This window comes from Onthophagus taurus, chromosome 2, assembly GCF_036711975.1.
Source record: "Onthophagus taurus isolate NC chromosome 2, IU_Otau_3.0, whole genome shotgun sequence".
Taxonomy (NCBI): domain Eukaryota; kingdom Metazoa; phylum Arthropoda; class Insecta; order Coleoptera; family Scarabaeidae; genus Onthophagus; species Onthophagus taurus.
In genome coordinates, this window is record NC_091967.1 from 5,823,227 (window position 1) to 5,838,210 (window position 14,984).

General features: G+C 34.7%; 2 protein-coding genes across 2 annotated transcripts; one reads left to right on the forward strand and one right to left on the reverse strand.

Annotated features, from left to right (window-relative positions):
• The first annotated feature begins 250 nt into the window (after window positions 1-250).
• LOC111427541 (tRNA (guanine-N(7)-)-methyltransferase) lies at window positions 251-3,214 on the forward strand. The gene is made up of 4 exons (XM_023062735.2): window positions 251-419; window positions 468-762; window positions 813-1,028; window positions 1,086-3,214. The coding sequence occupies exons 1-4, from the start codon at window positions 298-300 to the stop codon at window positions 1,197-1,199; spliced, it is 747 nt and encodes a 248-aa protein (XP_022918503.2). The 5' UTR covers window positions 251-297; the 3' UTR covers window positions 1,200-3,214.
• On the reverse strand, window positions 1,191-14,387 carry LOC111427540 (cilia- and flagella-associated protein 65-like). Its single transcript, XM_023062734.2, has 12 exons — window positions 6,722-14,387; window positions 6,181-6,666; window positions 5,187-6,127; window positions 4,548-5,127; window positions 3,874-3,950; window positions 3,550-3,820; window positions 3,267-3,485; window positions 3,023-3,214; window positions 2,706-2,962; window positions 1,986-2,238; window positions 1,591-1,931; window positions 1,191-1,539 (listed from the first exon to the last, which is right to left on the reverse strand). The coding sequence occupies exons 1-12, from the start codon at window positions 6,881-6,883 to the stop codon at window positions 1,239-1,241; spliced, it is 4,080 nt and encodes a 1,359-aa protein (XP_022918502.2). The 5' UTR covers window positions 6,884-14,387; the 3' UTR covers window positions 1,191-1,238.
• Between the last annotated feature and the right edge of the window lie 597 nt (window positions 14,388-14,984).

A 14,984-nucleotide genomic window follows, 5' to 3' on the forward strand; every position in this document is an offset into this window, starting at 1 on the left:
TATTTTTGACACAATTACTTTTTTAATGATCTTTCGAAATATCTGAACGAATTTTTTGTTAGGACTGTAGATTAGGCGGGAAATTCAAATCGCTACTTTACATTACAAAATATTAAACGACTTTTTCGATAATTATTTTTTCTGTTCGATCATACTTGCAAGTTAAGTCTCCTAAAGTCATTTTTGAGTTTTTTATAAGTGTAATTAATAAAATTATTAATTATCAAAAAAATTATGAACGTTTCCAATTTACATGATCATTTTTTTGAGGTTATCTCTTTGAGGTTAGGTTAAAAAATGAGCGAATTAAATGAAAATAAGGAAGAAATACAAGAAAATGACGTTATTTTGTTACCCCAAAAACGGTATTATCGGCAACGAGCTCATTCAAACCCAATCGCAGATCATTGTATAGACTAGTATGTATTAAAAAACAATTTTTTTTAAAATAACATATTTCTTTTAAGCCCTTTAACACCAGATCATATGGAATGGGAGAAACTTTATCCTAAATATTCAAAGGACACCAATGTTGTTAAATTTGCTGATATTGGATGTGGTTATGGAGGTTTATTGCTTGCCCTATCGAAAATGTATCCAGAAACATTATCGTTGGGGATGGAAATAAGAGTCAAAGTTTCTGATTATGTTATGGATAGAATTAAAGCGTTAAGATCTCAATTTAGAGATGAATATGAAAATATCGCTTGTCTTAGGACGAATGCTATGAAATACTTGGTTAATTATTTTAATAAAGCACAGGTTTTATTTATTTTAAAAAATAATTCTTGTACTGATTTTTTTCTTTTTAGTTGACTAAAATATTTTTCTTATATCCAGATCCTCATTTTAAAAAAGCTAAACATAAATGGAGAATTATTAGCAAACAACTTTTAGATGTTTATGCTTACGTTTTAGCTATTGATGGATTAATTTATACAGTTACGGATGTTAAAGAATTACATGAATGGATTGTAAAACATTTTGAAGAGCATCCTTTGTTTTTAAGGGTTGAAAAGTGTGATTTGGTATTTTTACACAAATTTCATATTTTTTTGTGATATTTGAAAGTTGTTTTGTTTTAGGAAGATGATCCGATTGTTGATAAACTTTTTGATACCACCGAAGAGGGCCAAAAAGTAACAAGGAATAACGGAGATAAATTTTTAGCTGTTTTCAGGAGAAGAGTGGATTCGTAAAAAAGAATTTTAATAAATATAAGTATAAAAAAATCTTAATTATTTGGTAAATTGATTTTTAAATCTTTTATCATAAACATATCCCTTTTCTTTTCTTTGTCCAGGTGGTGTTCCCAAGTTCATATTTTGATGTAAACCATTAAGTAATACATTTCTGAGTGTTGTTGCAACAATGGGTCCTTGACAAGGATTTAAACCCTTTTTTACTGTTGCTACTTTTGTTGAATCCACTTGTGAGAAATGAACATCATCATCAACTTGAAATTGAATATAAAAAGGAGGATCACTATATTGTTGCGTTTCCAATGATCTTTTAAATATTTTACTTTCCATTGCAGTACTAAAATTAATGCTTGTTAACACATATTTTAGTTTTTATAAAAGTAGTTACAATATTAGACATTCCATGATATCTTTAAAAAAATCAATATCTAGAAAAGGTTCGCTATCTTCTTTATTTTGTGAAGACACAGTTGCTGAATCTCCTTTACCATCAATTTGTTGCAACGGTGCTTTAGCAAGAGCAGGTACAGGTGGTAATTGTTTTTCATTTGAGTACAAAGAAGCTACAGCTCTTTCTTCGTTTATTTCCAAAAAATCATGTGGTGATTGTTGTAATTGTTCCTCAGCGTCCATGTGTAAATCAATATCGAAAATGCTTACACTGCTTAAACCAAGAGATATAGTTCGATAAAAGTTTTTTGGAAGTGGTGCTATAACGATATCGTTTTCCTTGAAACAAAAATATTTTTAAAAAATAATAGAAAACATTTATAACATTTCTACCGCGTATTCTTCCCCTTTTTCAGTTATTGTAAATTGTTCTTTTACAATTTCTTCTTTAATGTTATATTGAATCATGGTTTTTTTGTGTCGAAAATATTTGGTGTGATTTAAAAACTTTCCGATAAAATTCATAGTAGTTTTTAATGGCATATCATATGTTTCAACGTAAATTACAATCGTTGTGACTTCGTTGGAGTTTAAAATTCCTTTCGGGGCAAGTGCTCGAACTTCCATCATTCCTTCAATCCAATTTCTATATATATAAAAATCAAAAAAGAATTAATAATTTTTATATTATTATTTAGTTTCGCTTTAAAGTGTTTTTAGCAAACGTATCTATATTGGTTTTAGAAGTTTATCAACCAAGAAAATCTAATTCATTAAAACCTTTGCAAAAATTTGGTATGAAAGTTAAAATCTGTGTATATTTATACGTTGTACTCTTGATTTCTCTAATTCTTCTATTCTCTTTTTGCGTTTTTTAAAATAATGTTTGATGTTTTGGATGCCATGTTATAACTTTTTTCAGAAATCGGTAGAAAGTAATTTATTATTTTTTCACCTACACTTTCACTATTTAGCATCTATTTGCGATTGATTCATGAGATGATGAATGCAGTCCTAAGGTGTTATTAAGAATTCGTGGTTTGTAATGCAACTTCTTTTTTTGATTGTCTTTCATAGTTGATTGAATTTTTATGCTGCACGCTAAGATTTTACCTTTTCATTGAATACCCAATAACATCATCAGTATTATTTTTCATAAAAAGAAGAATTTCAGTACAACTCCAAGTTAATAATCGATTTACTTTAATATAATCGGTCGTAAAACTAATATCCGGTTCAAAAAATATGCTTTTTGAAGCACAAATTTCATGCGTACTAGGGTTTGATTCGATTTGGTTACTTCCAGATGACTGAATTGTTAATTTATGTTCTAGTTCCTCTTTATGCCCCATTAATAATTTTATTAATATCTAGAAATGAAATAAGCTACATTAAAATTTTATATTTGAACGATTAGAAAATATAAATACGTTGTATTTTTTAAATGCAATAGGGTGGAATTGGAAAAATAAACAGTATAGTTTATTAGGGTTTAGTGTAGCGACTTCCGCATTTAGGCATCGAATTATTGGTAATCCTCGATCGTAAAGTGATTGATCCAGGTGGGATTCATCTAAACCTACTGTTACTGTATTTGAAGATTGATTATAAAATTGAAAAGCCTAAATTTTGAATTAAAATTAATTCGTTTAAAAATAAACGCATTGTACTTACAAAACAAGCTGGTTCTTTTTCATTTAAAGCCACAGGTGGTAATAATATTATGTTACCATTATCATATTTGGATGGTTTATCAATATCCAAAGGTAAAATTTTAAATGAAAAATAAATTATCAACGTTCTTTCTTCAGATAAACTTAAAATGTAGGACATAGTAACGTTATCCGCATAGTTATAATGTACTGTAATTTTTAAAGTTTGGGTGTCGTCAGTCTTATAAAGTCAGTCGAAAATAATTTGTTAATATTGTTAATTATAATTTGTTTTTGTTGATTACCTGAAAAACGTTTCCCGACAACTTGGCTTCTAATAAAAGTCTGTGCGGACAATTATACACTGTTTTTCGTAAAGAAAATGATTTATCTACTTTAACGATTGGGCAATCGCACAATTGGTTTCTTTTGAAGTCGACTTTTAAATCGAAAAGTGTCGTGTTTTGTATAATTAATGTTACGGAAAATGGTTCGTCTGAAACTTCACAATCCGGAAGACACATTTCAATCGATTGCGTTTCTCCCATTTTCAATTCTTTCACATCCTTGTTGAACCTAAGATTAATATTTGTTGTTAGAAAAATAGATTAAAATGGAGGTAAATTTACTTTGTAATGTTTAACATTTTCCATAGCATTGTTTTACTAAAACATTCACCATGAGTATAATCAGATATTGAAACGATCTAAAATAAAATAATGATATTTATTTTTTTTGCTAGTTAACCCTTATAATACCATAGGGTCCCCAAATTTAAAAATTTCGTGTGTCTGTAAAGTTATGGTACACTTTTAACCGATCACAGCACAACAACGAAGCAAAATAGAAATGTGAAGTCTTCACCAAATAAAAAGAAAACTCTCCAATTTTCGCAAAACAGCGATTGTTGCTTAATCTGTTTGCAGGTGTATGAGGCCTATTATGAACTGTATTTCTTTGTACGTTCCACATCTGATCCATTGCTGCGCAGTTCGTGGTATTGCGTCATCACCTGTGTGCGAACAACCTTGCACGAAAACTTGATGAGTTTTCTTCGTATTTGGTAAAGATTTGACATTCCTATCTTACTTTGCTGCGTTCTTGTGACCGGTCAAAAGTGCACCATGACTTTATGGACACACTGTATTATTACCACCTATGATTTAGGAAGTGAAAATGAAATATAAGGAATGCTTTTGGCAAAAACCGGACGATATTTTAATTAATGTATTCTATTATTATTATTAAGTAAAAGTCTGGTATTATAAGGGTTAAAAGAGAAAATAAAAAAGAATTGTTTTACTTGTAAAGATGGATATTCAGCTGAAACAACGATTTTAATTAATAATTTTGGTTTCAATTCAAGCATTTCCATTGAATTCTCGTGAATTCTCACTTTATAGCAAATATTAAACGCAAATTCGCCACTTTCATTACAAGTGATGGTGCTTACAACGTTTTTATGTTCTCCGGGTGCCACCTCGTTCAATTTTGGTGTAAATGTTATGTATTTTCCTAATCGTTCAGACTCATCCGGATACACAACCAATAAACTATGTATTTTTGCTTCACCGAAATTAAAGATATCAAATTCTGACGTCATTTTTTGCCCGACACGAACTGTGCCTAAATCTATAACGCTTGGTATAGCACATAATTCGGCGTAAATACATTTAATTGTGACTCGAACAGGTATCTGAACTGGCGCATCTGGTTTTCCACTAACTCCATATCGACTCAATTCCATTATAAATTCTGAATGGCAAGCTCCGCTAGGTAAACAACTTCCTTTACATTCTAATGTTGTTTCTTCATTAGCAATGAGTATTCCTTCAGTTTTATTGAAACGTAAATAATTTGCGTTTGGGATTTTCAACCGATACCTTGAAAATAAAATGAATTTTTAATAACTAAATAAAATAATTAATTCAATTAATATTACATGGTGTAATGGGTCGAAATATTCTTTATAACAACCGGTTTCACATCGTAACAACCAGGAAGAATGTTTTCAAATACTATCGTGTTATCTTTGTTCAATAAAAGCTTTGGATATTCTGCGTAACACGAAAATATTATAAAATTACATTGATCATCACGACCGTTTAAAATAATCGACCATCTTTCCACGCATTCTTTATCGTATAAATCCACCGAAGAGAATTGTATTGTAATTATATCTTCGTTTAAAATAACACCTTGAGATGGTTTTAATGTGTACCTTGAATTTTTAGGTGGTACAAATCGATAGGAAACCGGTAAATTCCCCATTATTTTTATTTTAAATGTTCCATAACTCAAACTGTTTGGATACGTTGGTTTAATTGTAACTTTTTTAGGATAACTAGTTTGAGGTATCCAACATTTATTTATTGGAAAGCTTGAGCCCATCACACGCAGATAAATACACACCGGGACAATAACATCGTGTTTATCATCTTGTTCGTAGCTCCAAAATACTCTTCCGGTCATTATATAATCATAAAATCGATCGGGCGCATCCGGTTTAAATGAACACTCGAGTAAAACTGAGTTGTTCGGTGGAATTGTTACCAAATGTGGATTAATATCGAAGATTTTTCTTGGGTCATCATCCCAATAAACAGTGATTGAGTTGTAATTAATGTTGTTGGTTAAAGAGGTGACAAGCGTTCGGACTGATGACGGATTTTGCGTATTAATTTCCATCCCTCCAAAATCCAAACTGGTATCGGTTAATGAAAATAGAGGTGGCATTTCGCAGATATCTACCACGTCGTTTAAATAACCAGAGAAGCCGGTTTTACAACTCACCGGGAGATAATACATTTTGAACACGAGGTCTTCTTCGTTTTCAACTGGTTCTTTTGTATAATAACCAATCAATGAAATTCTTCGTGGTTTCTAAAAATAATAAAAATTGAATTTAAAATTCTTTTTTTTTTAATTTCATTTACCGAATATAAAACTAAAAGATATAAATCGTATAAATATTCGCCATACTCTTTCGGTTCAAATGTAATTTTTACATAAATTTGTTGTCTAACTTCAATCACACCATGGGTGATATCAATTTTAAAACAACCCAAAGTTTGGTGTTTTACATCAAATTTAAACTTAGCCGGAATTGTTCCTTTGTTTTGTAGTTCAATGGTTTTCGTGAGGACTGGTTCAGAATTATTTATAACGAATTTCAATTCGTTGGAAGACATATGAACTGAAGCTCCAACACAGAACCCTTTCAAAATCAACTTATAATGTTTTCCGTTATGATCCTGAATATACAACGAGTCGAAATTATACCAATTTTCCGTGTTAGGTTTATACCAAATAATGCATTTGAAAAGGGATTTTTTTGGAACAGTACGTTGGTAATGAAAATCGTACGCTTGATAAATCTCATTTGAATCAGGATCTCTAGTGACCATATATACCAATTCATCCTGAACAAATTTCATCTCATCAAAAATAATTTTTCTGATAAATAATAAAACTTACATTTGTATCGTTTTTAATTACAAAAACTTTCTTAACTTTTTCACCTAGTCGAACTGAACCAAAATCAAATGTATTACACTCCGCAGATATTTCTTCAGATTTTTCAGATCTATCAAAAGAAAATTCACTTTTTGAACATGGTACAACACATTTGCATTCCATTTTAACTTTGTTATGTATAATGACGTCTAGTTGTTGTCATAAATATGTAATGTCAAAAGATACAAAAATGAGTCTCAATAAATGGGTCTCTTGTTCTCGTTACTGCCATTATTGCAGTTTTGCTAAAATTAATTCGCATGACTTGAGTAAAACAAATTCGAGCCTGTATTCCCCCTTATACGTCACACAACGTTTTGTCCTATTCTGCCTCAAGTTTGCTTTTCTTTTGTTAATATTCTAGCTTCCGTCCAATTTATTCCTCTTTTTTCTAACGCTTCTCTCATGACTTTGTCTCATGTCTGTCGTGCTCTTTTCCGGAGAAGTGCATGGTGTGGTATCAACTGTAGCGCCTCGGCCGCGAACAACCTCGGCTTACTTTTAAACTGACTCTCTGGCTTCCTAAAATTGTCGGTCCATTTCTATTCATTCTTTGTACGTGGCTCCATCAGCTTAGCTGTTTTTTCTCAATGAAGTCTAGTATAGATTCAACTCCTAATTCTTGTCTTATACCTATGCTTCTCATTCTAAGTTCTTTCGTAGTTCAGTCTCTTGTGTTTTGCTTTTCTTCTGTCTTGTTAACACCCATGATTGATTTTTCATTTCCGTGATATTTCTGCTTTGACCAAAAAGTTAAAGTTCATGCCATGGTAAATTTTTAGTGCTTTCTCAATTGTATAATTAATATCTATTTAATTTTTGCATTACACCGTATTGCCACTCGTAGATATTGAAATGGTGTAACCTGTTCTAACTTTTTCCTATACCACAACACCTTGGTTTTGTGCTTGTTGATTTTCATTCGATGTTGTGTTAATGTTTTGTTCCAAATTTCCAAAGTTTTCATTCTGCCAGTGTTTGTCATCAAAACCACCTCTTTGTAGATTTTCAAGCCCAACGTATAATTTGAGCATCTCATAATTATTTTAACCATGAACATTATAAAGTATTTATTTATTATTAATACAAGTAAATTATCCTTCTTATATTTTGTTTTTAGCTTAACAAAAGACTTATTGGGTATCAGTATAGAGACAAAGTTTAATCATAGGACCGAAGGGGATTTGCAATTTTTCAATTAACCAGCGATCCATTAGGACCCTTCAATAACGAACGGAGAGCCTGAAGCCGTAGGCCTACGCTTGGTTCTTATATCTATTGGAGAGACGCGCATCGGATCGTTATTTATGAATGAGTCCCACTACCCTACAAGGTCAGCAGCAATAGACGTCGGAATGCCTTTTTAATTGAATATTAAATTAGCTAAGTCCGTGCGGGGATAGATATACGAGCCCCCTAAGGTTACGGCCGCCGTACCAAAATTTATGATCACGTCACGAGGATTGTCGGTACAGGAATATTAAGTGCTTCGACATTAAAGCTTTTCAACGATTCGTCGACGTATGGTTTCTTATTGATGTTAAATTGTGATTCGGAGTGTTTTCATTATTATCCAAAGTTTTTACAAAAAGAAATCTAAATTTTCTATTGTCTAATAAAAAAGTGTTAATCGAATGAAAGGAATCTTCTCTCAACTAGTAATAGCGGACAACCCTATCGAATCATTTTGGCACCGGATCGCTAAAGGAGTCGTCGCAGCGGGTGGCGCGCAACTTTTAATGGTGCCTACACCTCGAAGGACAGCGGCATTAATCATTATACTGCCACAGAGAAGGGACCACAAAGCCCGGACCCGGACAAATCGTTTAATAATAACATTTTTCAATTTAACAGTTGACGTGCGAGATCTCCTCGGTCCTTTTATTCGCCCAACTCTGTCCGGTATACTATATGACAAATCCCGCTTCCAGGTATCATTACCATAAATTAGGGACTCGACAAAGGCCGCGCCATATCCTCCCGACCGCTCTCTTTGTCACGAGGTATGTGGCGCATTCAAACTGTGAAAAAGGACGTGACGCGAACGCCAACATCGGGATTAGGATCGACCCGGGCACCCATAGGCTATTATGTCAACTCTTATTGCGTTTGATGTCCGTCGTCAAAGCAAAACCAGTTAAACAATTATCATTATTAAACAAAAATAGTTATCAATGTTTAAAAACATTACGTGATGGTTCATAATAGAAAAAAGTTCCGTCTGACTACGTGCTTCTTACTAATCCGATTTCCCAGTAAGCAAAGCGGATTTTCCACAATTAAACGTAGTGAAAGCGTGCGGCGGCTCATGCGTTCAAAATCACTTGTTATTCATCCATATTACGCTTAGATAATATCTAACAAGTGACTATGACGTGAATATTTGCGGTAGGCATTTATGATTTAAGCAAGAGAAGCGCTTAGAATGGTTAATTTGGCGGAGATTAAAGATATGAGAATGATTCGGATGCAGGACGCGATGGAGTGTGGAAAATTCGCATTATGACAAATATGACCCGGATGGATATTAGTGGCGATGATGCTAAAAAAAAGAATCTACATATCTATATAATTCTATAAAAATTTTTTTTATTTGGCTATTTTAAAGTCACTTATAATTTTGTCCAAACATACCCAGACGACAAGGATGTTGAAGTAATAAAAACAAAAATGTTAAATAAACGTATATTTAACATTCTCTACTACAACAAGGTTCAGTCGTGAAAAAAAAACGATTGCAAAAAGCTCTCGTCTAATAAAAATCTTTTGGCAAACCGACAAAGACACGCCATGTCGGAGGCTCAGACTCATTTATAATAACGATGGTCGCGATCAGATCGCGCCGATGTCGTTTCGAGACGGTCGTATTTTCGCGAAAATCTACTACTAGATATCTAAAAATTGTTTGCTAAAGTGACCCACCCGAACGAATGGAGAAGATAAATAATTCTTGATGACAACATATTTCAGTCCTCGCAAATTCGCGTATAAATTCTTTTAATTGAACAGATCGTCTCAAAGCGTGTGACATAAAAATGAACGTAACGATTATTTATAGGATGGTTAACTTTGAAGTAATCTTTAATGTTTAGAAATTAGTAAATTAACGATACAAAGTCATATCGATTATGTAGTAGTCTCATTAGAGGAGGTTATCGTAGCGTTTAATGAGATACATATGTTTTTAAATGGTTTTTTGTGTGCCTGGATAAAACGGATATTAAAAAATGTATTAATATCTTACTAAGTTTTATAACATGGATACTGAGCGGCAAATAAATTCGATTTTTCTGCTTTATGGACATTGCAAAAGAAGGAATAAACTTATTTTGTGACTTTTTTTTTATCAAAATATTCCTAGAGGTAATCCAAGGCCTATCCAGAATAGGTCTTGGAATGGAATTTCAACCAAAACTATTAAAGCTGAAATTTTTTTGGTTATTATTGTACTGTAATTTTGACGGTTATTTTGGGAATAAAAATTGGGAAACAAACAGAAATGCTAGTGCACAGTCGCAACGAGATCCGTATTAACTGAGCAGAAAAGCGCTTTTGGAACAAAAGAGCGCAACACAGAGGTGAGACAGCAAACTTGCAGTGTATTTACGAAATTGACGAAAGATTCTGGATTAGCAGATTAACTGTAAGTATTTATACAGTTTCCATTGTGTAAATCTTCAATTGCAGTTTTTTCGACACATTCAAATGAAAAGTGATTCAAGTAAAATTTTCAAATTGGTTAATTTGTATTTTGGTATAAAACGCCTACATATACTGTTCTGTTTGGTAGACTGGACGTGTGGATATAATACAGCTTGGTGAATACAATTGATGTTTTGTCGGTGGACGTATTGTGTTCAATTTATTTTTGAAGAACAACGTCGTTGATGGAGACCGCATTGAGTAAAATTGCCGAATAGGCGCCAGAGGGCTATTTGTAAGCGGGACATTGCTCTGGCGCCTGTGGTTAATTTAAATTTCGCATTTGGCATCACGTCGTATGTCAAGCAACAGACATAAAGTGATTTCGTATGGAAATATTTTGCAATTCGACATACATTTCTTCCTACATATTACGGAAATAATATTTTTTAGGTGCAACTTAAGATGCGAATTTAGAAAGCTCTATGCACATAAAAGAGAAAGTACATAAATGATATACCACTCACAATCAGACAAAATCTTTGAATGCGGTGGTAATTGAAACTAAGTAGACAGTGTAGAATAGGAAACATTTGGTATATTAACCTGTAAATTCCTGTTTCTTTTATGAATGAAAACACTGCGGTGGGTCATTTCTAACGTTCCCTTTTTTACTACCACACCTGTCCCAACTTAAATGGTTAGTTAGGAAGGGCGTAAAGAACCGAAAGAATGTAGCATATTCGCACTGGGGGCTCTGGATCGGCCGCTTCCGAAAGCCGAAGAGCATTGCCGGAAGGCCGTGCAGAGGCGTTAAGCGCCAAGGTGCGAAGTCGAAGAAAACGGGCGCCGTCGTCATCGTCGGCGGCTTTTTATTTCCGAAGATAAGCGCGGCCTCGTCGGTTTTTCACGCCGAGGAGCAACGCGCCCACCTCACCCACACCTTTCCACTTGATGGGGTCAACAGTCTTGGAGGCCGCCCACGGATCAAGAACCAGCGTCGTTGCTGAAGAAAAAGCCGAAGAGAAAGAAAACAAAGAATCGCGCTCTGCTCCGCTGAATGAACGAGATTACAAATGATCGGTTGGCCGCGAAGAATCGTGCCAAAGAAGCCATCGTGTGGGAGTACACGCTGAATTAATTTAAGCGAACGTTACATTGGATAATAAGTAAGAAGTAAGAAATTTAGATGTAATTGATTTATATTAAATTTGATTAAAAAATGTGTGCAAAAATTAAACTAGTCGTCGAATCTAGTCCATGAATGGACGGGCTTACTTCGTAGGAATAAAAAAGCGAATCTGACCGTCTGTGAGAAGAAAGTCTTGTGGAGCAATTAATAAATAGTCGTGGCGGTCGCTTTGGTCGCAAGATGTCGTCGGGGGCCTGCGAGGGAAGCAGCTTTTACGTAATAAATACAGTTAGTTAGTTAGGCTGCTCACTAATTAACGCCTATCGAGATAAATAACCCGTCGCGAGTAAATCGTACGCGCTATTAACATACTACGTCGTTTAATTACAAAATATTTGCATGCGCCGACTAATGGGCGATATTACTGCTGTGGAAATCTCGGATCGTTTCTATTAATAACCAGATAGGGAAATGCGAAGCGATAAATTACGATAGCGCCAGGTATCGCGTAGGAGTCGAGAAGCGGCAGGAGAAAGAGCTCCTCTTTAGATTTGCGTTTTAGACGTCGCCATCTTTATATTAACTTTATTACTTTTTGATTATTTTCTAAAACCTTTTTATAGAAACTCTTCGAGTAATTGATTCTGTTACGGTGATTACTTTTGGATTTTGTAATCCTAATCGAAACCACTCCGAGTTAATAATTACATTCGGACTTGATTTCTTTTGTCAGAGAGGTTTTGGTTCCGTCTCGATAGGTATTTACGATAACGGTGGCTAAGGCGACGACGTCTTCGACGCCAAAATAGGAAGTAACACACCCGATATGGTCTCAGTACGTGTACCACGCCAGTCAGCTTCTTTTAACCAAACTCACTTTGGTCTAGACACCTTTTTGCGGAACCTATCTTGGCGATATTCCCTCATATATCTCTTATTTGTGGGAAGTGATTAAAACATTTCCCGATCTTACTAAAGCTATAACTCAAACTTAAAAAAAGGTAAATTTATATACATGAGTAAAACATCTCGAAATCTTATCTAACTCAACTCACCTCGCCAAATCGTCTACATTCAATTGGCAGGAACAATATTTACAACAAGGTCGACATGGTACCTACGCATTACCTGCATAAGAAATAATGTCTACATATATAATAAGAAACACAGGTATCCTGGAATAAATTCACAACCATCCATCATCACATTCTTTAATCAAGATCTTATGCCATCTTACATCTTAATAATCTTAATCTAAACGTCTTATAGTTACGACAAGGAACAGCAAGTGTACTTCCGCAAACACGGCGGTGTTGAAGTTTTACAATGTATATCGTCAAGTCGAAATGCGGGAGGTAACGTTGGACCCTAGGGGCAAAGGCCCGCTCGACGAGATTTATCATGTCAAACGGACTGTAAGCTCCTAGATGTCGTCCTGGCACGCAGCTGGCGTCTAATAATGACCGGCGAGATCAAAAGGGGGCCGTAGTGGTCTTATTGTTCGGCGCGAATCTCGCGGGGTTAATTGGGACGCCGACTCTCGTATGAGAAAACTATATTTTAGGAGTGTCCGGGCGTCGGTTTATTAATTACCCACGAAGTTGTGACTCTCATAGAACTCGGAATTATATGACAGAATTTAAACATAACGTTGAGTATATTTGATTACCTTTTAGACAGTTCACAAATATACAGAGTGCTTCAAAATTTATTCCTAAATGTATGTATTCAATGAAATCCATAAATCTTCGGTGTTAATTGTACAAACAAGTTTTTGTGATCTTGCGGTAGAATATCCGTATCGAGTTAATTAGGTTCTTCATTGTCTTAACTATTTGTCCGTGGGATTAGTAATAAATTTGGCAACATTGCAAAAGTATCTCCAAATTTTGTTTAATTCTAACAACTTAATTACAATTAGGCATTTCCATACATTTGTTCCACTATATAGATGAACGTTGTAAATAATTAATGGAGAAATGTTAAGTTTCGAAGAAAATATTTTTTAAAAGTAATTTTGAATTTGATTGACGATTACCATCTTGAAAATAGATTACCAGTCATATCTTGAGGACAAGAACGAATGGTCGCCTTACTTCTTACATTGCAATGTGAATCAGAGGAGGCAGAAACTCCTTGATGAAAGGTCGACTTTCATACATTATTTTCTTATTTTATGCAAATTTTTTTTTAAGTTTTAGTTGTGCTAGTTTTCATATGCTTTATCATCCTTAGAAACAAGACTGTTACTTCTATGGTCCTCTAATGGATTTCACAGTATCAATAACGGTTCAACTGAATGACGACATAACATATCGTATAAGATAGGATATGAGAAGATTAGATCCATTAAGAAGGAGTGGTGATTTCTTCGGCAGCACCCACACGTAGACGGTGTTAAATACGTACAAGAATGGTCTTGGTGTTGGTATCACTGGGCGGTAGTCGGCGTCGTTCGATAAATGCCATTAAGTTGGCGTTGGTCGCGCCGATGACTGTCGAACCACTAATTAGTGTCATTGGTACCCAAGGTGCACTGGCTGCCACTGGCCATTTCCTGGTCTCCAACGGAAGACAACCATTGCGGCACGCAAAGGCTGTTTTGTAGCAGTACAAGACAACGTCGCATCGAGGCGCCACCAACTGGCGCGACTATGACAACCCTAACATAATTTGTAACAGGAAATGAAATCTTATTGTTCCTTTGATTGATTTTAAAAAGAAAAGTAATACTCGTACTACAATAAAACCTGAAGAATTTTGGGTGGTATTGAATTGATATCTTAATGATACCTTTGAAGATCATTCATGCATGGTTTCAAGTATCATACGTATAATCTACCTAAAGGACGGTTGTTCTCTGCGGTGGCGCCCCTCTCTTCTTTCTTTCTTTCTTCTCTTTCTTGTCGCTCCACAGCGGCGCATATATCGTCGTATGTTGAATGGCTGTGGAATTTCGCTATTTCTCAGTTGGGTCGCAGCAGGCACCGCGATCCGACCGCCACAATGGCATGAATGAGAGACCGTGGCGCCAGCTAGTCGGGACCCGGATCTTTTGTCGATTGTCACCTACGTTGTCCGACGTTCTTTATTCGTCGTTCAATGAGACGAGAGGCCGGAGATTATCTCGCTCTTTCATCGCCGCTAAGGCCCTCTTTTAGTACCGCAACCCTCCGGAGGTAATAGCCATAATGGCCGTAAAGGCGGTAATGTCCCTTCTTTATCCTGTTCGTTCATACGATGACGAATAGTTCTGATTGTTGATTGTTTTGTTGACAAGGAAGTTGTTCTCACGCAATTCCTATAAGATTATTTTGATTTTCATTGAGAAAGATTTCGATCTTTACGTTATGTAATAAGGCTTGGTTTATGAAAGTTTAACCACGCATCTTGGTAATAAGGTGCTAAAAGATAAGAATGGGGTTATCACATGCATATGCCATATAGGTG

Excerpts from the sequence above, each read along its gene's own strand:
- LOC111427541 (XM_023062735.2), top strand. The coding sequence starts at position 298 with ATGAGCGAATTAAATGAAAATAAGGAAGAAATACAAGAAAATGACGTT. Across the intron at positions 420-467 it reads GCAGATCATTGTATAGACTA|CCCTTTAACACCAGATCATA; the intron begins GTATGTATTAAA and ends ATTTCTTTTAAG. Across the intron at positions 1,029-1,085 it reads GGGTTGAAAAGTGTGATTTG|GAAGATGATCCGATTGTTGA; the intron begins GTATTTTTACAC and ends GTTTTGTTTTAG.
- LOC111427540 (XM_023062734.2), bottom strand. The coding sequence starts at position 6,883 with ATGGAATGCAAATGTGTTGTACCATGTTCAAAAAGTGAATTTTCTTTT. Across the intron at positions 6,667-6,721 it reads TAATTAAAAACGATACAAAT|GATGAATTGGTATATATGGT; the intron begins GTAAGTTTTATT and ends AAATTTGTTCAG. Across the intron at positions 3,951-4,547 it reads CTGAATATCCATCTTTACAA|ATCGTTTCAATATCTGATTA; the intron begins GTAAAACAATTC and ends ATTTTATTTTAG.